The sequence below is a fragment of the Pleurodeles waltl genome, chromosome 12 (assembly GCF_031143425.1).
Source record: "Pleurodeles waltl isolate 20211129_DDA chromosome 12, aPleWal1.hap1.20221129, whole genome shotgun sequence".
Classification (NCBI taxonomy): Eukaryota; Metazoa; Chordata; class Amphibia; order Caudata; family Salamandridae; genus Pleurodeles; species Pleurodeles waltl.
Window position 1 is genome coordinate 235687145 of NC_090451.1, and position 26791 is coordinate 235713935.

Genomic DNA, 26791 nt, shown 5'->3' on the forward strand with positions numbered 1-26791 from the left:
AAAGGACCAAGAAACTACCATGAGCAGCGGCTCTGCTCAAAACCAGCAACTTCTTTGCAACAAAGAAGCAAATTTCAAAGACTGCACGTTTCCTGCCGAAAGCGTGAGACTTCTCACTCTGCACCCGACGCCCCTGGCTCTAGATCTAGAGAACAAACACCACAGGGAGGACTCCCCGGCGACTGCGAGCCCGTGAGAAGCCAGAGACGACCCTCGAACCCCTACAACAACGCCTGCAGAGAGAATCCAGAGGCTCCCCCTGACCAAGACTGCCTGTAACAAGGGACCCGACGCCTGGAACCAGCACTGCACCTGCAGCCCCCAGGACTCGAAGGAACCGAACCTCAGCGCAGGAGTGACCCCCAGACGACCCTCTGCCTTGCCCAGGTGGTGGCTGTCCCGAGAAGCCCCCCCCCCACCGTGCCTGCCTGCCTGAACCGCTAGAGTGACCCCCGGGTCCCTCCATTGTTTCCTACCTGAAACCCGACACCTGCTTTGCACACTGCACCCGGCCGCCTCTGTGCCGCGGAGGGTGTGTTTTGTGTGCCTACTTGTGTCCCCCCCCCAGAGCTCTACAAACCCCCCTGGTCTGCCCCCTGAGGACGCAGGTACTTACCTGCTGGCAGACTGGAACCAGAGCACTCCTGTTCTCCATAGGCGCCTATGTGTTTTGGGGCACCTCTTTGACCTCTGCACCTGACCGGCCCTGAGCTGCTGGTGTGGTAACTTTGGGGTTGCCTTGAACCCCCAACGGTGGGCTGCCTATGCCCCAGGACAGAGACTTGTAAGTGTTTTACTTACCTCCTAATCTAACCTTTACTTACCTCCCCCAGGAACTGTTGATTTTTGCACTAAAGTGTCCACTTTGAAAATAGCTTATTGCCATTTTTACAAAGACTGTATATGATATTGCTTTTATTCAAAGTTCCTAAGGTATCTAAGTGAAGAACCTTGCATTTAAAGTGTTTATTTTAAGAACCACAGGTTCAAGATTTGCAGTAAACTAAGAAAATATATTTTTCAATATAAAAACCTATTGGCCTGGAGTAAGTCTTTGAGTGTTTGTTCCTCATTTATTGCCTGTGTGTGTACAACAAATGCTTAACACTACCCTCTGATAAGCCTACTGCTCGACCACACTACCACAAAATAGAGCATTAGAATTATCTAAATTTGCCACTACCTTACCTCTAAGGGGAACCCTTGGACTCCGTGCACACTATTTCTTACTTTGAAATATTATATACAGAGCCAGCTTCCTACAATATGGTATTGGAACATTGCATAATGAGGACAATCTGTTCCAGGCCCAAACAGTACAAAAGGTGGCATGGATCTCCTGCGGTAGTGTTGGGAGTTTGTGACAGTTTCCACAGCGCTTAAACCCTGTAGTTTTAGGACGGGCATAGTTATCTTGCACACTGGAAAAAAAAAGAATTTTGAAGAAAAATAACTAGTCAACTGACAAGGAAAAAGTTGCAAACGCCAAATTAGCATAAGGTGCAGAAAGAAAGGAACTGATGTCAGCGTACAGGTTTGCCTATTATATGCAACTCTGTTTGTGACCTCCAGAGTGGAATGAAGTCGGTGCAGAGCCTCACAATGTTACCTAATGGTGTGCAACAGCAAAACTGTTTAAATCTTGATCTAGTTTTGTGCGCGGGGATATTCTAAAAGGTGGTGAATCTGCAGTTAGAAGCATCCATCAGAAAACAATTACTCCCATGATTACTTCCAATATAACAGATCACCTAGCTATATACAGTACAGACAACAGAGAATAATAGGAATGCCGTGCTATATAGCCGAACTGACTGGCAGCTTTGAACAGGCACTCGTTTGAGTTGGCAGCAATCCCCAGTAATGAGTTACCTCTGGTGAGTGAGTACATCTCCCTGACAGTTTCGGTAGCCATCTTCCGGAGTGGGGCCCCACTGAGTCCACCAATCTCTTCCCGATGGACATTCTGGAGGCTAGGTGGCCGACTGATAGTGGTGTTTGTGATGACCATGCCGTCAATGCCTAACTGAAGAAGACAGAAAGTAATTGGGTTGAGACTACCCTTCCAGACACATAGGAACATACATGCAGAACATTTAAACAATTCTTTCTGTGCCAAATGGACAAAGATAGCAGCAATACACGCCTGCTCTGCAGCACAAGGGTACTTTGCATGACAGGAGTGCAATCCATTGTTCGGTACATAAGGAAACGCAATCTGCACAGAAAAACCGGCACACAATGGAAACTGGTTTAGGTACTGCGAATGAGGACTCAAAACAAGCTTTTTGATCATGTGTGGTTAGCAACTTATCATTCATACACCACAGCAAAGTTAAGTTTTGGTCGTGCCTTCTAATTGTGGTTCTTTCTCTGGGTCTCTCCACACCATTCACTGAGACTGCAAATGCTCAGCCCCTGTATGGGGGGCACGCTGCAGTAGGGCTCAGCGAGTGAAATGCTGCTACGCATTGCCCTCCCCCCCTCCTGGGCATTGGGAGCCCGGTGTTCTCCCAAATCCCAAACGTTCCCTAAAGGACCTATTTCTTATTTCCAGTTCCATAAAGTTTGGATGCTTTCCTAGTCTCAGAAAATATCATTTCTGCCACAATGTAGACCTGCTGTTACTGAAACTTGGCATCGGGGGTTACCTCAGCCCAAATACTCAAAGCGTATTCTTAATATTTTTGACTTTAGTTTCTACCTGACAGTATATAAACATAAATTTTTTGTGGAAACTGGTCTAGGGAATGGGCCCACTCTTAAACTGGCTGCGCATAAAATCTAACTCCTTCGGCATATCTTTTACCATGCCTATCCTTTGACAACAAGCAGGAGGTGCGGCAGGGTAGCATGCAAGAACACAATTATGTGACAAAAATATTTTTAAAAATCTTGTGCTAAAATTCCTCAAAATATGGACTTATAATTTTGAACTGTAAGCAACAGAGAAGATTTATATAGTTCAGACAGGAGGCATTACCAATCACAGAACACTATTACAGAGAGGGTTGCAGGCAACAGGCACAGAACAAATGTGGCCTTTTTATTATGCATGTCTTTTTCCGATGATAAATAGGAAAAGTGGAAGAAGATGACCACATTGTGTGGCTGAGCTGTTCTTAGCTCGTTAAAGTCCGGGATCAAGACCATGCTTTGCCCAGATACTGCTACTGGTGGCAAACATTGTGCTCAGCTAATGGGTACTGGGGACTGAAGTAAAACCCTCAGTTAACAGCTGCAAAGGACTGCTGCCTAGTTCCTGCTTTCCAACCTGGTGGAACACCACCAAATATCCAATGAACGGGCCACTTGTCCGAGTTAGGGGGTTTGCCATGAACTCTGGCAAGAAACTGCAGCATTTACCAGGGGCTGTCAGCCTTGTAAACACAGAAGTATGGCAGTTGCTTTCTCTAACAATTTGGACTTGCTTGCTTAACGTCCTGAGCTAAAAAGACACACAATTCCCACTGATAATTTGTTCTTTCTACTATTTACTAAAAACAATAACCAATACAGGGATATAGGCCAAATTCACCCAGGCTACCTTGTTTCAATCTCTCTATCTTCAAGATATGAATCTACAAGTTAGATTCCAAGCAGTCAAATCAAAAACAACATGCAGGTTCCAGTCGTCCCTTTGCTTGCAACACTGCCTTCTGGAAACTGCCTTTTCCTGAAGGCACATTTCTGCTAGAATGCTTTTCCATGCTGTTAGAAATGGGGTTTTTGGTTGGCAGTTAGGTTGCCCTCTGTCCAAGCAAGAACCCTCACTCTAGTCAGGGTAAGTCACACACAATCCAAAATCAGCCTGTGCTCACCCTCCGGTAGCTTGGCACGAGCAGTCAGGCTTAACTTAGAAGGCAATGTGTAAAGCATTTGTGCAATAAATCATACAACACCATAGTATAACACCACAAAAATACACCACACAGTGTTTAGAAAAATATAGAATATTTATCTGGGTACTTGTAGGTCAAAACGATCAAAGTTGCAATACGAATTTGTAAAGATATCACTGAAAAGTGATATTAAGTGTCTTTAAGTCTTTTAAAAAGCAATAAAGGGTCTTTCAAGCACAGAGTACCTGGTTTCTGGTGGGAAATCTCCTCAGAGGGCCACAGGAGAAGAGATGCGTGGAAAAAGGGGTGTGTGCGTCGATTTCTCCTCAGCACACACAGACTTGCGTCGTTCTTTTCCACGCGGGGAAGTCGGGCGTCGTTTTCCGGCGCGCAGACAGTCTCTTTTTGTGGATCGCGGGGATTACCAGATGTCCCGGGTCTGTGCGTGGATTCTCCTGCTTATTTTCCGGCTGCGCGTCGTTCTGCGGGGCTGCGCGTCGAAGTTTCGATCTCACGGTAGGCGTCGCGTCGATTTCTCCTTGGAAGTCGGGCGGCGTTGTCCTTGCGAGGCCGTGCGTCGAAATTTTGGTCTCACGGCAGGCGTCGCGTCGATTTCTCCTTGGAAGTCGGGCGGCGTTGTCCTTGCGAGGCCGTGCGTCAAAGTTTCGCACTCACGGTAGGCGTCGCGTCGATTTCTCCTTGGAAGTCGGGCGGCTTTGTCCTTGCGAGGTTGTGCGTCGAAGTCTCGATCGTCCAGAGGGCGTCGCGTTGATCAGCGTCGGTGTGCGGCGTTTTTCTCGCCGCGAAACAAGCTGTGCGTCGAAATTTTCGGCGCACGGAGCGTCCACGTGAAAGGCAGAAGTCTTTTTGGTCCTGAGACTTCAAGGAACAGGAGGCAAGCTCTATCCAAGCCCTTGGAGAGCACTTTCACAGCCAGACAAGAGTTCAGCAAGGCAGCAGGGCAACAGCAAGACAGCAGTCCTTTGGAGAAAGCAGACAGGTGAGTCCTTTGAGCAGCCAGGCAGTTCTTCTTGGCAGGATGTAGTTTCTGGTTCCGGTTTCTTCTCCAGCAAGTGTCTGATGAGGTAGGGCAGAGGCCCTGTTTTATACTAAGTTGTGCCTTTGAAGTGGGGGTGATTTCAAAGAGTCTCTAAGAAATGCACCAAGTTCCCTTTCAGCTCAATCCTGTCTGCCAGAGTCCCAGTAGGGGGTGTGGCAGTCCTTTGTGTGAGGGCAGGCCCTCCACCCTCCCAGCCCAGGAAGACCCATTCAAAATGCAGATGTATGCAAGTGAGGCTGAGTACCCTGTGTTTGGGGTGTGTCTGAGTGAATGCACAAGGAGCTGTCAACTAAACCTAGCCAGACGTGGATTGAAGGGCACAACAAGATTTTAGTGCAAAGAAATGCTCACTTTCTAAAAGTGGCATTTCTAGAATAGTAATATTAAATCCGACTTCACCAGTCAGCAGGATTTTGTATTACCATTCTGGCCATACTAAATATGACCTTCCTGCTCCTTTCAGATCAGCAGCTGCCACTTCAACAGTGTATGAGGGCAGCCCCAATGTTAGCCTATGAAGGGAGCAGGCCTCACAGTAGTGTAAAAACGAATTTAGGAGTTTTACACTACCAGGACATATAACTACACAGGTACATGTCCTGCCTTTTACCTACACAGCACCCTGCTCTAGGGGTTACCTAGGGCACACATTAGGGATGACTTATATGTAGAAAAAAGGGGAGTTCTAGGCTTGGCAAGTACTTTTAAATGCCAAGTCGAAGTGGCAGTGAAACTGCACACACAGGCCTTGCAATGGCAGGCCTGAGACAAGGTTAAGGGGCTACTGAGGTGGGTGGCACAACCAGTGCTGCAGGCCCACTAGTAGCATTTAATCTACATGCCCCAGGCACATGTAGTGCACTCTACTAGGGACTTACAGGTAAATTAAATAGTCAATCATGGATAAACCAATCAATAGTACAATTTACACAGAGAGCATATGCACTTTAGCACTGGTTAGCAGTGGTAAAGTGCTCAGAGGTCAAAAGCCAACAACAACAGGTCAGAAAAAAATAGGAGGAAGGAGGCAAAAAGTTTGGGGATGTCCCTGTCAAAAAGCCAGGTCCAACATGACCCCCCACCAGCCTAAAGCCAGGGGAGAACAATCACTATCCTGATGTACTTCCCTGTTTGAGGCGACAGAACAAGGACCCAGGCCCACAACAGCAGGGGCATGCTCCAGTTCTTCGCCTTCCTGACTCCCATTGGATCCCTCTGTCCATACTCTCAGGGCCCACTAAGCCCATCCATGGGGAACCTTTCTCCTTTCCTGCGGATCCCATCTGTGTAGCACCTAACCTTACTTTGCTCACAGATGTATCCCAGGAGCAGGATAGTACCACCATGACCAACATAGTGGTGTTGCCCACTCTACCCCTGGGGTGTGACACTTGTCCCCTCCCCAGGGATAACTCTGTCCACCCGGACAGCAAGCCACAGTGATTACTGACAGCTGCCAGGGATGAGAGCCAGGCCCCAGGCCTCTCAAAGCTCTCCAACCACTGTGGCTGTGGAGAGTGGGGGGCGGTAGCCCCAGGTGCTGGGCACCCTTTAACCACTCTCCCTTCCACCAGGTCAGGGATGACAGCCTGAACCTGGTCCTCCCCTCTGGGGCTTTGTACCCTCCCTCCTGGAGCGGTACCCCCAGGGTCCAACATGGTCAGGGTGCTTACAGAAGTCACCCTGTACCATTCCTCCACCAGTGCAGGGCTGTTAACCTGCCACTGGCCCTCCAACCTGGGGCCTGTACCTTCAGGTTGGACTAGGGCCCGGGGTGAGGCTTCCCTCCCCCTGCCCTCCCTTCTGGGGTCCAGCACCCTCCAACTAGGAGTGGCCTCCTCAGAAGACAACATGGTAGGGGCACTGTTATCAGTAGCCCCTCCCTCCAGGTCCGGGGGGACACCCTGAACCTGGTCTTCCAGCCCAGGGTCTGTACCCTCAGACTGGATCACTGCCTGGCAAACCAGGACTTCCTGGGAGGCACACCTACCCCCCACCAGGTCAGAGTTTAACCTCTGCACCTGCCCATTCAACTCAGAGTCACCACCCTGAAGTTGAACAATCGCCTGGCATGCCAGGACTTCCTGGAGGGTACCCTGACCCTCCACCAGGTCAGAGTTTAACCTCTGCACCTGACCATTCAACTCAGAGTCACCACCCTGAAGTTGAACAATTGCCTGGCGCACCAGGACTTTCTGGGAGGCACACCTACCTCCCACCAGGTCAGAGTTTAACCTCTGAGCCTGGTTCCCCAACCCAGGGTCACCACCCTGAGGTTGGGCAATTGCCTGGCACGCCAGGACTTTCTGGGGGGCACACCTACCCCCCACCAGGTCAGAGTTTAACCTCTGAACCTGGTCATCCAACCCAGAATCAACACCCTGAGGTTGGACAATTGCCTGGCACAGCAGGGCTTCTTGGGAGGCACACCTACCTCCCACCAGGTCAGAGTTTAACCTCTGAACCTGGGTATCCAACCCAGAGTCACCGCCCTGAGGTTGAACAATTGCCTGGCACGCCAGGACTTTCTGGAGGGCACACTGACCCTCCACCAGGTCAGAGTTTAACCTCTGAACTGGGCCATTCAACTCAGAGTCACCACCCTGAAGTTGAACAGCCGCCTGGCATGCCAGGACTTCCTGGAGGGCACACTGACCCTCCACCAGGTCAGAGTTTAACCTCTGAACCTGGTTCTCCAACCTAGGGTCACCATCCTGAGGTTGGACAACTGCCTGGTACACCAGGGCTTTCTGGGGGGCACACCTACCCCCCACCAGGTCAGAGGTTAACCTCTGAACCGGGATATCCAACCCAGAGTCACCACCCTGAGGTTGAACCATTGCCTGGCAGGCCAGGACTTTCAGGGAGGCACACCTACCTCCCACCAGGTCAGAGTTTAACCTCTGAGCCTGGTTCTCCAACCCAGGGTCACCACCCTGAGGTTGAACCATTGCCTGGTATACCAGGACTTTCTGGGGGGCACACCTACCCCCCACCAGGTCAGAGTTTGACCTCTGAACCTGGTTAGCCAACCCAGAGTCACCACCCTGAGGTTGGGCATTTGCCTGGCACCCCAGGACTTTCTGGGAGGCACACCTACCTCCCACCAGGTCAGAGTTTAACCTCTGAACCTGGCCATCCAACCCAGAGTCGACACCCTGAGGTTGGACAACTGCCTGGCACGCCAGGACTTTCTGGGGGGCACACCTACCCCCCACCAGGTCAGAGTTTAACCTCTGAACCTGACCATCCAACCCAGAGTCAACACCCTGAGGTTGGACAATTGCCTGGCACAGCAGGACTTCTTGGGAGGCACACCTACCTCCCACCCGGTCAGAGTTTGACCTCTTCACCTGGTAAGCCAACCCAGAGTCACCACCCTGAGGTTGAACCATTGCCTGGCATTCCAGGACTTTCTGGGGGGCACATCTACCCCCCACCAGGTCAAAGTTTAACCTCTGAACCCGGTTATCCAACCCAGAGTCACCACCCTGAGGTTGAATCTTTGCCTGGCATGCCAGGACTTCCTGGGGGGCACTCTCACCCCCCACAAGGGACACGCCGTCCCCAAGGGCCACACAAGAGTCTGGTTGGCGCAGGTCTCCCGACCTCTGCCCATCCGGCAGAGTCTGGGTTTCCCCCAAACCAGAAACGGTTTCACCTGGGTCATTCCTGGGGGGCTCTGCTCTCAGAGCTGACCCCTGACTTTCAAGATCCTCCACTGGGGTCGGCCACCCCCTCTCAACCCTATGTCTGGACTTCTGCACCCCCTCACTAGGAGTGGTACTGCCAGACACCAGAACTGTTGGGATGCTGTCTACAGTCATCCCCCCAAGTTCTTCTGACACTGCGGGGCTTCCCTCAAAAGGTAGCCCTACGGTACAGGTTAGGCTCTGAGACCTACCTGGGACACTACAATCCTCTCCCACCTCACTTGGTCGGGAACCACCTAGACCACTCCCTTCAGGAGCACCCCCAAATGCCTCTTCAGACTCTCTGGTACTCACCCAAAAGTCTGCCTCCACTGTAAGTTCCCTGGGGTCAGAGAACTCACACTCCACCTGGTGTTGGCGTAGCTCTGGAAAATAAGGACCAGACATATGCTCTCCAGCAATTACATCACTCTGCCCTTCACATGTATTAACCACAGTACCCTTCACCCAACCACCCAGTAACTCAACCTTGGAAAAGCACTCTACTTCACCCTCCTGAGACTGGTGAGACAGTATCTGTCTGTCCCTGACACTCAACCCAAACTCTTCTGGGATGTCTCTACACTCTATATCCAGGACGTCCACCAGGGGGGAACCCTTTTCTCTGTCACTCTCTGCTAGAGTCAGTAAAGTGTCCCTCCCCCCAGTAGGAATATGACTCCCTGTGCCAGTTCCCCAATCCTTCTCAGGGACCCTGTGCATAACGGGAACTACCTCATACCCTTGAACCGCCTGGGGTGTGTCAACTCTCTTCTTCAAGTTGGGTACCACATCTCTGGGCTTGTGCCCTTCTTCAGCAGTACTAGATGCAAGATTTTTGCTGCCACCATCTGAACTGGACTCAGCCCTTCCGGCCTCCAGTTTCAGCTCTTTACAGCTCAGCTCTTGAGCTGCAATCTTTTCTTCTTCCAGGGCTAAGAGACTTGCTGCCTCAGCCCTTTCAAGCTGCTCATCTAGCTCTTCAAAACACCGCTCTAGAGCCATGAGCCATTCTTTTTTCACTGGGTCTCTTTCCTCATCTGAGTCGTCCTCCTCCTCCTCTGAGGGGTACTTAGTCATTTGGTTTCTTGCTGCCTCTCTCTCTGCCCATCTGTCTTCCTCCCAGACTATGTAGGCATGTAGCATCCCTGCTTTAGTAGATCTCTTTGCTACAGGAAGGCCACATTCTCTGCAAAGCTTCCTTAGGTCAGCCTTAGTGAGGTGGTCAGTAGGCAAAAAGAATAAGTAGGTAAGCGATCCCATTCTGATAGGATCTTACCAGCAAAAACCAAAGTCCAAAGTCCAAAATATCAATAGTATATCCAGGAGGACATCAGAGACCAAAAGTCAAAAAAGAGATAAAAAATCAAGTTGACCTTCAACTGTGGGTAGGTAGTGAAATACTTAGCTACTGTATGTCACTGCACAAACACAAGTCCTATCCTCACCGCTGATCACCAATGTTAGAAATGGGGTTTTTGGTTGGCAGTTAGGTTGCCCTCTGTCCAAGCAAGAACCCTCACTCTAGTCAGGGTAAGTCACACACAATCCAAAATCAGCCTGTGCTCACCCTCCGGTAGCTTGGCACGAGCAGTCAGGCTTAACTTAGAAGGCAATGTGTAAAGCATTTGTGCAATAAATCATACAACACCATAGTATAACACCACAAAAATACACCACACAGTGTTTAGAAAAATATAGAATATTTATCTGGGTACTTGTAGGTCAAAACGATCAAAGTTGCAATACGAATTTGTAAAGATATCACTGAAAAGTGATATTAAGTGTCTTTAAGTCTTTTAAAAAGCAATAAAGGGTCTTTCAAGCACAGAGTACCTGGTTTCTGGTGGGAAATCTCCTCAGAGGGCCACAGGAGAAGAGATGCGTGGAAAAAGGGGTGTGTGCGTCGATTTCTCCTCAGCACACACAGACTTGCGTCGTTCTTTTCCACGCGGGGAAGTCGGGCGTCGTTTTCCGGCGCGCAGACAGTCTCTTTTTGTGGATCGCGGGGATTACCAGATGTCCCGGGTCTGTGCGTGGATTCTCCTGCTTATTTTCCGGCTGCGCGTCGTTCTGCGGGGCTGCGCGTCGAAGTTTCGATCTCACGGTAGGCGTCGCGTCGATTTCTCCTTGGAAGTCGGGCGGCGTTGTCCTTGCGAGGCCGTGCGTCGAAATTTTGGTCTCACGGCAGGCGTCGCGTCGATTTCTCCTTGGAAGTCGGGCGGCGTTGTCCTTGCGAGGCCGTGCGTCAAAGTTTCGCACTCACGGTAGGCGTCGCGTCGATTTCTCCTTGGAAGTCGGGCGGCTTTGTCCTTGCGAGGTTGTGCGTCGAAGTCTCGATCGTCCCGAGGGCGTCGCGTTGATCAGCGTCGGTGTGCGGCGTTTTTCTCGCCGCGAAACAAGCTGTGCGTCGAAATTTTCGGCGCACGGAGCGTCCACGTGAAAGGCAGAAGTCTTTTTGGTCCTGAGACTTCAAGGAACAGGAGGCAAGCTCTATCCAAGCCCTTGGAGAGCACTTTCACAGCCAGACAAGAGTTCAGCAAGGCAGCAGGGCAACAGCAAGACAGCAGTCCTTTGGAGAAAGCAGACAGGTGAGTCCTTTGAGCAGCCAGGCAGTTCTTCTTGGCAGGATGTAGTTTCTGGTTCCGGTTTCTTCTCCAGCAAGTGTCTGATGAGGTAGGGCAGAGGCCCTGTTTTATACTAAGTTGTGCCTTTGAAGTGGGGGTGATTTCAAAGAGTCTCTAAGAAATGCACCAAGTTCCCTTTCAGCTCAATCCTGTCTGCCAGAGTCCCAGTAGGGGGTGTGGCAGTCCTTTGTGTGAGGGCAGGCCCTCCACCCTCCCAGCCCAGGAAGACCCATTCAAAATGCAGATGTATGCAAGTGAGGCTGAGTACCCTGTGTTTGGGGTGTGTCTGAGTGAATGCACAAGGAGCTGTCAACTAAACCTAGCCAGACGTGGATTGAAGGGCACAACAAGATTTTAGTGCAAAGAAATGCTCACTTTCTAAAAGTGGCATTTCTAGAATAGTAATATTAAATCCGACTTCACCAGTCAGCAGGATTTTGTATTACCATTCTGGCCATACTAAATATGACCTTCCTGCTCCTTTCAGATCAGCAGCTGCCACTTCAACAGTGTATGAGGGCAGCCCCAATGTTAGCCTATGAAGGGAGCAGGCCTCACAGTAGTGTAAAAACGAATTTAGGAGTTTTACACTACCAGGACATATAACTACACAGGTACATGTCCTGCCTTTTACCTACACAGCACCCTGCTCTAGGGGTTACCTAGGGCACACATTAGGGATGACTTATATGTAGAAAAAAGGGGAGTTCTAGGCTTGGCAAGTACTTTTAAATGCCAAGTCGAAGTGGCAGTGAAACTGCACACACAGGCCTTGCAATGGCAGGCCTGAGACAAGGTTAAGGGGCTACTGAGGTGGGTGGCACAACCAGTGCTGCAGGCCCACTAGTAGCATTTAATCTACATGCCCCAGGCACATGTAGTGCACTCTACTAGGGACTTACAGGTAAATTAAATAGTCAATCATGGATAAACCAATCAATAGTACAATTTACACAGAGAGCATATGCACTTTAGCACTGGTTAGCAGTGGTAAAGTGCTCAGAGGTCAAAAGCCAACAACAACAGGTCAGAAAAAAATAGGAGGAAGGAGGCAAAAAGTTTGGGGATGTCCCTGTCAAAAAGCCAGGTCCAACACATGCTTTTAAGCATCAGCTGAGAGGCAGGAAGTCCATGACGATGATGGCTTTCTTTTGAAGGAAAAAGCACTTTATCAATTAAACGTTCTAAGCAAGGTCTATTTCTAACAATGGACCACAGGAAAGATGAACGATTTATGGTGTCAGTGGTATATGTTTACGAACTGGTTTGAAGTTAGTTCCTGTGGAGGTTCCGAACATGATCGCAAGCATTGAATCTGCTTGCTTACAGAGAGACCACCACAACAACAATTTGGTTAGAACAGCTCAATTGCAAGTAACTTACCTGTTGGAGCACATTATCCAAGTGGTTCTTTAAATTACATGTCCCTATTCTGGGCATTGAAAGAAACAAAGATCCTGTTCTAGTAAGTCGCAAGATCTGCAGCTTCAACCTACATGAAGAGAAGGGAACCATGTACAGCTTTCATCTAAAAGTATCTCTGCAGCAGTTTGCATTCATTAACCTGTATGGTTACTCTAAATTGGAGAGTAAACATACATCCGCAAATCTGTTGTGAGTTCAGTTGTTCGCACTTCCACTGCCTACATTTTTGTTCAGGGGTATGCTGGTGATGAGCTTGTTGAGCAAAGGTGTACCACAAATAAAAACAAACAGAGGATATAGCATGTTGAAAGTGATTTTTTCCAGTATTGTTTTATTTTAAACCCCTCCCGTTCCCAGTTACTTCTCAAGTGGCAAGCATTCTTTTTTGTAATCTCTTTATTGAATGTAGTTAACACAGTATCATATACAATCGAGCGCCATGGTGCTACCAATATCACGTGGCAGTGTATTATTCAATACCTTGGAACAAGAAGAAAATAAGAAGGAAAAGAAAAAGGTATCAAGCCAAAACTGAGAGGTAATTGATAATGGTGTGGGAAAATCTGAGAGGCTTACCAAGGCTGGGTGGGGGGCGTGAACCAACTGATCATTGGCAGCGTTGTAGCCTATGGGGTGAACGTCATGGATTGTGGTGGGAGAAGGGGGGAGGGAGACAAGGGGGTAAAGGAAGAAGCCACGCTGCGGAAGGGAGGAGGACGTCCCCTTGATAATAGTGTGTGTTAATTTAGTGCGCTACAGCCCTCTGATTTGCTGGGGAGGGGGGGGGGAGGGACAACGATTAGAGAGAACTCCGGTGCTGCACATTTACACCTGTCAATCGTTGTAAAATTCACCCACATACATCTCCCAGCGACACATCGCGGCTGACTCCACTTTAGAGCCAGACCACCACACCCATTGTGTGATATCCCTTGTGCATTGCTTGTTCTATAGGTGCCATGCGATGTGTCGCAATTGATAACTGATTTGGGGTCTAGATATGTGTTTCAGGGCTCCCTGTCCAGTCCGCTGTTGCTACAGTGTCAAGAGCTTCAAGTCATCTTATGGGCTAGTCCCAAGACTATCACAGATATGATATGTATGAATTAGTGCTGCCCCCAAAGTCATGGTGGACGAGTATCATCTTTGGTTTCGAGTGATGAAACTAATGCATCCCAAGTATCTATCTTTTTAATTTGCATCCCTCTATCCGGGAGCAAGTGCAGCACTTGTGCCTCCGCTCTCGCCCACTTCAGCATATCCCTCACCCATTGACGGGTATCTGGCACATTTGGAGCTTTCCATTGCATCGCTATTAATCGTTTGAATAGTATGAAAGCCAATTCAATGCATCTTTGTGCTTGTTTCTTCCCTTTCAATTTTGGGCAGATGCCCAATAAACATGATGCAGGCGTGGGAGAGAGCGGGCGCCCAAGCAGCTCAGCAGTCAATGCCATAATGCCCTGCCAGGCCCAGAGTACCGGTGGACATTCCCATATCATATGGAAAAAAGTAGCATTGGGATCACCACGTCTTGGGCACTCTTGGACAGACTGAGAAAACATGCGCTGTAGCCTATCCGGAGACAGATAGGTTTGGTGTAAATAATTAAATTGCGTGAAGCGGAATCTGGGATTGCGAGATACTGTACGTGTTAGACTGAGGGCAGTGCTCCATTCTTGTTGAGTTAACGAAGCGGGTAGTACTCAGTCCCATCTGACCTTCGCTTGGGGCTGGGCTACCTCTGGGTTGCCAAGTAAGGCTTTATATATGTGGGATATGCTGCAATGACCTCCTGGGCCGGATAATAGTTTGTGCAGTATAGGAGATGTTGGTGGTCCCTTATCTCCACATTGCCAAGTCCGGCGCGTAAGCTGTTGTAGTGTGCATTATGTCAGGAACCATCCCCAGTCCACCTCATATGCTGACATGAGTTCAGCATATGTCATCATGTGGCCTTCTGGTAATATGTCCCCAGTCGTTTGTATTCCCCTTGTGCGCCCCTGAGATAACCTATGTTGTCTGGTTAATTTAGAGATCCCTGGAATGGAAAGCAGTGTAATTTGGGGTGAAAATGGAGGGTTCTGATTGCCACCGGTTATGTACCGGCGTCAGCACCAGTGGGCTACATGTATCAAAATATGACGCTGACCAGCTGGATTGTTGCGATCCATCAACCATTGTAATACCCCTGTGCCTCCTAGGTTGGCGTGTACTAATTTCGCCTCTGAATTCGGGGGAGTTTGTATCCAAAGCTAAGCCCACTGTATCTGGGCAGCAGCATAATGTAGTTCTTAATGCGGGTGCCTAATCTGCCCAATTCAAGTGGCAGCTGCGTGGAAGTTAGTGCCACGCGTCAGCGGCCTTCCACCCAAATCAAGTCCGTAGTGAGGCCATTCAATAATTTGAAAAAATCACGAGGGATTAGTAGTGGATGAGCACTGAAGTGATACAGCAAGCACGGGAGTATAATCATTTTGGCGATTGCTACCCTGCCCATGGGCGAGAGCGGTAGCGATCTCCAGAAGGGCAAGGATCCTTTGATTGATCAGAGTGTGCGTCCCAGGTTGCCCTCCCTCAGGTCAGCAATACCATGATATATTTGAAAGCCTAGGTATTTAAAGGTGGTATAAGACCACGGAAGTGCATGTATTGGGGCAACGGAGCGAAGCTCTTCCGGAGTCGGCACTAGAGGAAACAAACAGGACTTGGACCAATTAAATCGCTAACCGGATAGGTCTCCAAATTGGCTTAGTAGTTGCAGCAGACCAGGAAGCACGGCTGTGCAGTTATGCATATATATCAGCGCATCGTCCGCATATAACGAAACGACCTGGTGACTATCGCCATACACCATGCCCCAGTCCTGAGCTCTCTTCCTGAGTTGAGCAGCCGATGGTTCGATTGCCAGAGCAAACCGGAGCGGAGATAGTGGGCATCCCTGCCTCGTACCCCTTCCAATAGGGAACCCATCTGAAATGATCCCACCTGTTCTAACTCGAGCAACCGGATTAGCGTACAGGATGTTAATCCACTTTGTGAATGTAGACCCAAACCCCAGTTGATGTAGCATCTCCATCAGGACGGGCCAACCCAACTTATCAAACGCCTTCTCAACGTCTAGAGAGACCGCTACTCGGTCATGGTCAAGCGCAGGTGCATCATTTATGAGCTGCAATAGACGCCTAATATTTATAAAGGTGTTGCGACCCGGAATAAAGCCCAATTGGTCATCGTGTACCACCAGGGGCATCAGCGGCAGTATGCAGTTCGCCAAGATCTTACCTATGAGCTTGCAATCCAGGTTCAGAAGAGAGAGGGATCGGTATGAACACACATCTAGGGGATCTCGCCCCGGTTTCGGGAGAACAACTATCACCGCCTCTCGCTGCAAGCCCGAAAGCCTGCCCTTCGCGAACGCTTCATGTAACATTTCTATGTATGGCTTGATTAATTGCCCAGAGCATGTACAGTAATACTCTACTGGGAGACCGTCGCTACCTGGCGCTTTGTTGCCCCCTAATTGTTGCAACGCTGCCTGAACTTCTTCTGTATCTATTAATTTATCCAATTCACTCTGCTGCACTGCAGAGAGACGAGTCAAGGGGAGTGCTTGAAACAATTCTCCTAGTTGCTCTGGCAATGGTGGGGGCTGCGACGCGTATAAGGTGCTATAATATTGTCTAAATGCGTCATTTACTTCTGCTTGGGAGTTGACCACTTCACCCGAGTCTAGTTTTATTGCTCCTATTGGACTGCGCTGTTGCTTCCCTCGCACCAGCCAGGCCAATAGTCTACCCGAACGATCAGCTCATGGCGGAACTGTGGGTCTAACAGCAGAGTCGGTTGCAGTCGCCAGGTAGGAATGCACTTCCGTGCTCTTCCCCAGCGAATGACACCCAGTAGTGGGCAATGGTCCGATATAGATTTAGCTAAGTAGGAAGCCTCTGTAAAGCTACTAATAAGCTCAGAGGAAAAGAGCAGCAAATCTATGCGGTTGAGAAGGTGGTGGACCGGGGAGAAAAAGGAAAATTCCCTATCTCGGGGATATAGTGTACGCCACACATCTGCAAGTCTGCACTATGAAATCCAGGTCTGAAACAACTGGGAAGTTTTCCTGCTGGGAGCGCCGCCCAATGGGGTATGAGACCTATCCTTATCTATGTTCGGTACGCAGTTCCAATCGCCACCCCATATGTAATTAAATGTAGGGTCTTGGAACAACCGGGGCGTGAGCGATAGAAGAAATTCTCCCTGCTATGAGTTGGGAGAGTATAAACATGTTATGATGAGCGGCCCACCATCTAGGAATCACTCCAGCTGCACATACCGTCCATCTATGTCAATTTTATGGTGCTCGACTTTGTAGGGTACTTCCGGTGCAATCCATACTAACACTCCCTTGGCATATGCAGATGTCGTGGTACCGAAAACCAAGGCCACGCCATATGTTTTTAAGACTATGTAGTTCGTCTTGTGTTAGATAGGTTTTCTGTAGTATAGCAATATGTGTTTTGTGTCTCTTAAGGTACGCATAGACCCTGCAGCGCTTATTAAAATTGGCCATGCCTCTTACATTCCAAGTTATCATGGTATATGTGGTCGGTCCCATGTGGGTGAAAGGTTACGCGGAGGCGCCGGTGTCATCTGGTTGCCCGCCTGATGTAATAATGCTGTGCTGTGTAAACCTGAATCTTCAATCCCCTCCCTCCCATCATCCCCATCCCGGGCCCACACCGTCTAGTATGTATGAGAAAAGATATAGAGAAAAAAGGAAGATGAACAAAGGTGGGGCTCTTGAGGTGGAAGCCAACTTGGGGCACGGTGGCATAAGAGGTGGCACTCGTGGTAACCAACATGGTATGGTCCATTATGTGACCCGATAGGGCGTGAGTGTTGGTGAAGGGAAGTCCATTCTTGGTAGCCTGTGCCGGATTTGACATTGCCCGCTCCGCCTGCCCCCCCCTGACGTCCTCATGTCCCCTGATATCAATGTCCCCCTCCAGGGAGAGATCTCCAAGGGGGCCGGCTAGCAGGGGAACTTTAATCTGGCCGTAAATTCCAATAATTTGTCACATTAAACCGTGCTCGGCAGTACATCGACATACATTCTAATTTTGAGCTTAAATGTCATCCGCCATGCGTGGTGTGAGCTCTGAGCCAAACATCGAAGGAGAGGCGGAGCTGCTGGACATAATCCGTTGAGTGATCCAATGTCGCGTCCCTAGTGACTGGGTGAGTCCGGCGCTGCGGCGAAGCAAATTGGCTTCTTTTACAGCTTGCTTCTGGCTTTCAGCCGCTTGTTCTTTGGATGGGCGTGTGTCAGACTTTGATTTCTTTCTTCTTCGGCGAGGCTGAGGGTTAGCCACGTTCCCTGCTTAGTGTCATCATTTTTTAGTTGGGCCAGCCCCTTGGCATGGAGCCAGGTGCAAGCATCTTCCCGGGATGGAAAGATGTGAATCTTCTCCCCGTCTATCACCCAGAGTTGTGCTGAAACAACAGGGAGTATTAGAGATTATTAGCTTGCATGAATTGTTTCACTCTTGTGAAGGACACATTGTACTTCAACTGTGTAGTCTGGATAGGCCGTTATTACGTTGTTATCCATCTGAATTGGGCCTTGTGTCCTGAAACTTTGGAGGATCTGGTCCCTATCACAGAAGTTTAGTAGTTGCGCAACCAGGAGGATTCGGGGGGGGCTCCTGGACGTGGCAGTCCTCTTGGGATACGGTGAGCATGTGCCACCGCGAACATGGGTGATACACTAGTCGTTATTACCTTGCCTAGGAGCCATTTCTCCAGGAATATTTCGGCGTGTGGTGACTGTTCGTTCCGGGAACCCCATGAATCTTATGTCCTTCTGCATCCTCTGCCCGTCTCTGCAAGTGAATGACCTCTGTTTCCATGCGTTGCACCTGATCTCGTAGATCCTTGATGTCTGGTAGCATTTCATTAAGCGACCGTTCATTATCAGTGACCCTGTCCGCTATTTTGCATTGGTCCACTCTGAGCAAATTCACTTCAGCTACTACCAAGTCTATCTTCCCTTCCAGGGTGTTTTTCGTGTCTAACACTGCTTGTAGTAATTTGGCGAATTGTGCTGAGTGCGCTTGAAGTATCAGATTCATTTGTTGTAGCGCAGCAGCTTGTGTTTCTGCCAGCCCAACTGGGGTCGGTTCCTCCGTTTCAACCGTCGAATGCGGCCTGGGCGGTTTTGGTTTGACCATAGTTGTGCAGGACGTGTGCCATGGCCAGTAGTATCGACCGGCCTGAGTCCCCCTGAGCCATCAAGCGAGTGACCTATCCAGCTGCGGAGCAAAGGCAACCACAGAAATAATACTGAGAATGTCTTTTGAGCCTCTTATGGCAATGTCATAGGTAAGATTACGGTGGAAATATGGCAACTCGTTTTCCAGCGGTATTGGTTACGGCGCATTCAATATTTTCGCTACAGTTTAAGTTTGATCCTGGCTGTGCCAACCTAATCGTCTCACCTCATGCGCTATTGAGAGGCGTCCAGGTTATAACTCTGTGGGCCTGCTATGCCAAGTAGCGCTACTACAGGGCCAGCGTGTCACAATTTTTGTTGAGCGCCCGCTCCCCGCACAGTCACCAGAGCGTGGCGGTTCCAGCAGTGGTTACCATCTGTGTGGGCACTAGTGCTAGCCCCTGTGAAGTAGCCTCAACCACAGCCGGAGCCTCGCTGACAGGGAGAACTGCGCAGTTATGTAGGGCGACCGCCCCTCCTCATTGAAAGGGCACTGTGGTCAGACCCACAGATTAGAAGTGCTAGCTCTTACTTCAGGCGTGGCCGCAAATCCGCTTACAGTGGATTCATCATCTCCCCGATCTCACACAATGTCCCCCTGTCTCAGTCCGTCGATCTTGCTGGTGTCCTGGGCTCACCGGAGCTCTCCTACTCTCAGGCGTGCAGTGCCGTTAAAGCCGCCCCACTCTTGTCTCCTCCGCCAGCCCCTATGCAGCAGTCCTTAATTCACCATTCGCTGGGCCATGTTAAAGTGGCACTTGAGCGCACCGGCGCTTCTCTAGATAACGTAGTCGGGACTGTGGTGAGCCAGGTAAGTATATGTGTGCTGAACCAAGTCAAGTTCCAAGTACTCGGACGCCGATGCCAGGCCACGTGGGGTGATCCCAAATGCGTGTGGGGAGCTTCGCGCATTTATGACCTTGATGCACTGCCTCATCTGTCGGATCCGCAGGCCATTAACTTCTTGTCTGGAGGGTCACATTGATCGTTTTTCTCTGCGTGTCACCGCCCATCAAGCCTCCACATCTCTGGAGGCAATCACGATGCCCGGCTCTGGATTGCCGCTGTGCTGTCGGCGAGGACACTGCTATCGCCGCCGTCGTGCTGCTCCACGACCGGTGTCACCACCATCCTGCTCTCCGCTCGGGCCCGGATTACCCCCCCCCGCCCCCCCCTCCCACCGCTGTGCAGCAGATCATCTCACCCCTGCCGTGCTGCCAGTCCTATCGAGGCGCCAGGTGCCGGGGTGGGGGCGAGGAATTTTAAGGAGTTTTTCTCCGGGCCGCGAGCAGAGCTCTTAGAAAGCGTCCGCTCCAGCCACCATCTTGGACACGCTCAAATGGCAAGCATACTTAACTCACTTTTGGGCAAAGCAGACATTTTTTAAAGGTTTCCTGTGTGTTGGAAAACACTGTGCTGGGCATTACTATCCCCAACAAAGGGTGACACTGAAAAGAAGCTGCCATCTTCCTCAAAGAAAGAGAGCCCATCTTAACCTTCATGTAAAACTTTCATATAAAACAAACTCATTACTCCCTCCTGTATACACATGGTGCCTGTAGGGAGATTATGGTGCAGTGCACGTTACACGCATGAGAAGTAACTGGGAGTAGGGTACTATGTTCCGCCTTGCAGGTAAGATGCTGGTGGCTCCCAGCTTAAAAATCGATGAAATACCTTCCCCTCTAGTTTGTGGAGAAGATCCGGTCTGCACATGTAGTAAACTGGCTCTGCATATACTATATCAAAATGAGATATAGTGTGCACAGAGTCCAGGGGTTCTCCAAGAGGCTTGACAGAGGCAAAAATAGATAACACTAATGCTCTATTTGTGGTAGTGTGGTCGAGCAGTTAGGCTTATCAGAGGGTAGTGTTAAGTATTTGTTGTACAAACACAAGCAATAAGTGAAAACACACTCAATGACTTAACTCCAGGCCAAAAGGTTTTTATATAGAAAGATATTCTTTTGTTAATTTATTTCTAGAACCACGAGATTCATTTAGCAGATAAGTACATTCAATGAAAGGTACTTTACACAGTAATACTAAGAACTTTGAATGGAATCAACAATGTACACAGTTTTCTTTAAAATAGCAAAAAGCTATTTTAAAAGTGGACACTGCAATTTTTAACAGTTTCTGGTGGAGGTAAGTAAAGTACAGTTCTTGAGGTAAGTAAACTTACAGGTTCAATCTCCTGGGCATAGGTAGCCCACCATTGGGGGTTCAAGATAACCCCAAACACCTAGCACCAGCAACACAGGGCCAGTCAGGTATAGATGTCAAACGGGAACCAAAATAACACTGTCCCCTAAGGAGACGGGGGTACTCCGGTTCCGGTCTGCTTGCAGGCAAGTACCTGCGTTTTCAGAGGGCAGACCGGGGGGGGGGTTGGAGGAGTACTGGAGGGATCCCAACTATGCACAAAAACCACACCCTCAGCGGTACGGGGGCAGCCGGGTGCAATGCGCAAACAGGGCGTTGTGTTCTCAATAGAACTCTATGGAGGGACCCGGGGGTCCCTTAGGCGCTGCAGGCAGGCACAGGGGTGCCTCCCAGGACAAGGGTGAGGGCCACCTGCTAGTCATCGCCGCACCAATGGTCTGTTTCTCTCGGGCCTGCAGGTGCAGTGCTTCCCGAGCAGTCGCGGTCAGTGGGGTCCTCGGGATTCCCTCTGCAGGAGTCGTTGTGGTGGTGCACAGAGGTCACCCAGGATGGACACATCGTCTGAGTCACCTGGGGGTCTTCTCTGGATAGATGTTTTTTCTGGACATTGGCCGGGGGAGGGGGTCAGGTGCAGAGTATGGGACTCTTGTTTCTGGAGTGAGGTGAGAGTCCCTTTAAAGTTAGTTTCTTGGTCTTCTTTTTGGACAGGTCCTTTGCCCACGGTAGTTTCTTGGTCCTCTGTGATGCAGGCAGTCCCCTGGAGGCTTTTCTTGGGTCGCTGGTCCTGTAGAATGCGTTGCTTCCTTTCTTGAAGCTTTTCGAAGTAGGAGGCGGGCCGGTAGGGTCGAGTCAGTTGTTGTCTCCTCTTCTCTGCAGGGTTTTTAGCTCAGCAGTCCTTTTTTGAGGTCGTCAGGAATCTGAAGAGCTGGGTTCAGGGTCCCCCTTAAATACTAAATTTAGGGGTGTATTCGGGTCAGAGGCAAGTAGCCGATGGCTACTGTCCCAGAGGGTGGCTACACCCTCCTTGTGCCCACTCCCTCTGGGGTGGGGGGCACATCCCTATCACTATTGGTCCTAATCCTCCAAAGCAAGATGGAGGATTTCTCAATGAGGGGGTCACTTCAGCTCTGGACACCTTAGGGGTGGTCCTGGCTGAGGGGGCCTTGTTCTTCTCATCATCCCTCCGGACTTGCCGCCAAAAAGTGGGGGCTCATCCAGGGGGCGGGCATCTCCACTAGCAAGAGTGCCCTGGGGCATTGTAGCAGCAGGCTTGAGCCTTTGAGGCCCACCGCCAGGTGTTAGAGTTTCTGCAGGGGGAGGTGTAAAGCACCTCCACCCAGGACAGGCTTTTGTTTCTGATCACAGAGTGCACACAGGCACTCACCCCATGTGGTCAGAAGCTCGTCTGGAAGTAGCAGGCTGGTACAGACCGATCAGCCTTGCACTGGTAGTTGGGCTAACATACAGGGGGCATGTCTAAGATGCCCACTGTGTGCATTTTTTAATAAATCCCACACTGGCATCAGTGTGGGTTTATTGTGCTGAGAAGTTTGATACCAAACTTCCCAGTATTCAGTGTAGCCATTATGGTGCTGTGGAGTTTCTAATGACAGACTCCCAGACCATATACTCAGTATGGCTACCCTGCACTTACAGTGTCTAAGAACTGACAGACACTGTAGGGGCATAGTGCTAATGCAGCTACGCCGTCACCTCTGGTATAGTGCACCCTGCCTTAGGGCTGTAAGGCCTGCTAGAGGGGTGACTTACCTATGCCACAGGCAGTGGTTTGTGGGCATGGCACTCTGAGGTGAGTGCCATGTTGACTTTCTCTTTTCTCCCCACTAGCACACACAAGCTGCAAAGCAGTGTGTATGTACTCAGTGAGTTAGGGGTCCCTGAGGGTGGCATAATACATGCTGCAGCCAGGGACTTACCTGTGTGCCAGAGCTGTGCCAATTGTGGAAACAACAGTACAGTTTAAGGGAAAGAACCCTGGTGCTGGGGCCTGGTTAGCAGGTTCCCATCACACTTCCAATTAAAGCTGGCATCAACATTAGGCAAAAAGTGTGGGGGGGTGACCATGCCAACAGAGGCATTTTCCTATAGCACGGAAGCTTCTTGAGAGGCTTTTCTAATAGGTGGAGGAGATCTGTGTACCACCATTGACGGGGCTATTCTGGGACTATTAGTATCATTCTGGTTTTGGCCCTGTAGAATTTGTTGATCACTTTGGGAATTAGGAGAATGGGTGGAAAAGCGGAAAAAGATGTCTCTGACCAACCTATCAACAGGGCATTCCCTTTTGTCCCTGGTCGGAAAAACCTGGATGCAAAGTTTTGGAATTTTTTGTTGTTTTCATTGGCAAACAGGTCTACCTGAGGATACCCCATTGTTGAAAAATGTATCTTACAACATCGTCATGAAGAACCCAGTTGTGTGAGTCTGAGTAGCTTTGGGAGTCCGCTTGTGTGTTCTGGCCTCCTGGGAGGTGAACCGCTGTGATTGACAACCTCCTTGCTAGTAGCTAATGCCGGATAGTCTGCGACTCTCGAGATAGAGGGTGAGATCAGATAGTACATTGTGGTCAAGTTGTCTGTTTGGACTAAGATGGCATTGTCCTTGATGTATGGGTAAAACACTCTGGCAGGTTGATATTGTATTGCTGCGACCACAGGGCTTGAGCTTGGAAAGAGCCCATGTAAACCCCTCAGCCCTGAAGCGATGCATCCGTTACAAGCGTTTGAATAGGAATGCTCTGATGAAAAGAGACTCCTAATAACAGATGCTGTCGGTGTGTCCACCATCATAGTGAGTTTCTTGCCGCTGGTGACAGAATTATTTTGTTGTCCCATTTGTCTGCAAACTGACTCCACTGGTCCTCCAGATTCTCTTGGAGAGGTCTCATGTGTAACCTGACATTCGGAACAATGAAAATGCCGGAGGCCATGGAACCTAGGATTGATGTTATTTGCCTGGCCGTTGGTTGCAGAGTGTGAAGGATGCTGCAAAGCTTCTGCGCTATTGATAATAGTCTCTCCTCTGAAGGATACACTTTTTCGAGGTTTGTATCTAGTGTTGCTCCTAAGTAGTGGAGCCTCTGGGTTGGAGTCTGTATAGACTTTTGTAGATTTACTTGAAGGCTGACATTCTTGAAGGTATTCAAACTGATTTTGAGATGTTGCATCGCCTGAATTGAAGTGCTGCTTTTCAGTAGCCAATCGTCAGGGTATGGGTAGCTGCTACTACTGCTACACATTTGGAAAAAGTGCGCAGGGCTGCTTTTAGACCAAAAAGGTAGCCCTGTACTGGTAGTGGTGGGATGCAACTACAAAGCAGAGGAATTTTAGGTGTTTCACTCCTACTGGGATGTGACAATATGCATCCTGTAGCTCTATGGACACATCTAGTCCCCTCAATTGAGTTGGGGGAAGATTTGATAAAGGGCAAGCATTCAGAATTGTTCTTTGCAAAGGTACTTGTTGAGATGTCTCAGATCTAAAATGGGTCTGAACTCTCTGTTTGGGCCTTTTTTCTGCACCAGGAAATAGAGGGAGTACACCCCTTTCCCTCTCTGCGAAGGTGGGACCTCTTCAATAGCCCTTTTTCGTAGCAGAGTGATAACCTCGTTTTGCAGGTGTGGTTGTTGATGACAAGCTGTTTTTGTTGGTTGTACTGGAGGAGGAGGTGATTTGAAGCATAGAGAATTCCCATTTTTGACAATATTTAGAACCCATTTGTCTTTAGTTATGGAGCGCCACTCGCTTATATAATTTGTACTACCTCCCCCCATTGGAATGGGTGACAGGATCAAGAGAAGTGATTCCTCACTGCTTCCCTGATGATTTAGCTGCAGACTGATTTTGTCTGTTTGGTCCTCGTTCCCTTGTTTGTTTTCGGGACTGGAAGAAAGGTCTTCCTTGCCTTTGCTGTTATCTTTGGGCCCAGTGAGGGGTTTGAACCCTCTGCTGGTATGGACATCTGTTGTAAGGTCTAGATCTTCTGCAGTATTCCTTGCACTTTTCTAGACCCACGGCTTAGTGTCCAGCTCAGACTTCATTTTGGCTATTTCTTCGTCTGTGTGGGACCCAAATCGAGAATTGCTGGTGAATGGGAGATTAATGATGCAATGCTGTGCCTCTGGCTTGTGGCCTGTTAGGCGGAGCCAAGATGATAGTCTTGCATATATAGCATGCACATACCCATGTGCAGCTAGGTCCGAACCGTCTGCAGCCGCGCTAATTACTTGATTGGCTACTAGACCTCCTTCCTGTAGGATTTCCTGGTAATCCTGTCTGTCTTCTCTAGGCAGTTTTTCGACAAATCTGGTTAGTGAACCCAGAAAGATCAATCATATCTTCCTAAAAGTGCAGATGCAATGGATACCTTCATAAAGGAAGTAGAGGTACCACACATTTTTCTCCCATAACGAGTCCAGATGTTTGCTTTCCTTATCTGGAGGAACTGTTGAGGAGGACCCACTGAAAGTGTTTTTCTGGCTGCAGCTAGAATGGCAGAGTCCGGCGGAGGATCGGCTCTGAGAAATAATGGGGCCTGATCTGGGACCTTTTATTTCTTTGTAATTCTTGATGGTGCTGCAAGTAAGCTTGCTGGTGTTAGGAATGTATCCATTACTGGTTGCAAAAGTCCTGGAACCAGAAGAAGGAGCTGCCTTGAAGAAAGTGATAGTGCAGCATTTCAAATACTATAGACAATGACGCCACAGGTTCAGGGAGGTCTATATTAAGCTTATGAGGTCTTCTGGCCAACACTTCATTAAAGTTGTTTATGTAGTCCACTGGAGAGACTCTCGCCGGAGGTGTGTTTGTTTACGTAGACAAATAGTCCTTACTAGAAGACGTAGATGCAGTAGACCAGGAAGATGATCTGTGCCTTTGTGATGGGATGGAGAGCTTCGAGATCTCCTCGAAAATGAAGGTGATCCTGGTCTGGATGTTTGAGGCGATCTACTCCTTGTGTGTGACTGAGGAGTTCTGACCCTTTTTTGCGGCATGGAGTGACTTATAGAAGATGGTGCTGTCGCTTGCTTGGTTGGAGGCATTGATGATGGTCTCCCTGGAAGAGATCTTGAGGGAGAATACATCCGCGAGTTTTTTGAGTCCGGAGATTGATAGGCTGGGCTCTTGTTAAGACTCTCCAACCATCTTGGCGACAGATTTATACGTGAGACTTGACCTCCTGAATGTGACTAAGCTCTAGAGGATGCTCTCGAGGGTGTGAAAATGGTTGTTATAGGGTCATGTCTTTGAGGGACCAACATAGTTAAAGTAGCAGTAAGTGAAGTTGTCTTTCCTGGTGAATGATGTACAGCCGTTGATCTATGCTGTGGAGGAACCTGAACGGTCTTGTTTCGACATTGACCTAACACGTGAAGTGTGCCTTGAAGTCGAATGATGGTGCAAATGCTGTCAACGGAGACCGCTCATATCTTGACGTCGAACGGCTCGACGTAGAGTGTGATGCCACCGGTGGTATGTGTCGACGTCGAACGGAGCTTAGTTACCGCCGACAGTGAAACCGATCTTTGTCTTGACATCGATTTGTGCGACGCTGTGGTCTTCCACATTGACTGCTTCGACGTCAGTGGGTCATGGTGTGCCCTCGACGGAGTATCAGCACGCCGATGCTGGCTCGACGTCGAGCAGTGGGTGACCGTCGATGGAGACTTGTCTTTTTAAGTTGACTGTTTG

At 49.4% G+C, this 26791-nt stretch overlaps 1 protein-coding gene across 2 annotated transcripts in view; it reads right to left on the minus strand.

Annotated features, from left to right (window-relative positions):
- The window catches only part of DHODH (dihydroorotate dehydrogenase (quinone)), a 305977-nt gene that overhangs the window by 118941 nt on the left and 160245 nt on the right, over nucleotides 1-26791 (minus strand). For both annotated transcript variants that reach the window (XM_069216710.1, XM_069216711.1), the window contains exon 7: nucleotides 1873-2026. In XM_069216710.1, the coding sequence (XP_069072811.1) occupies nucleotides 1873-2026 (154 nt within the window). The remainder of the gene's footprint in view (nucleotides 1-1872; nucleotides 2027-26791) is intronic.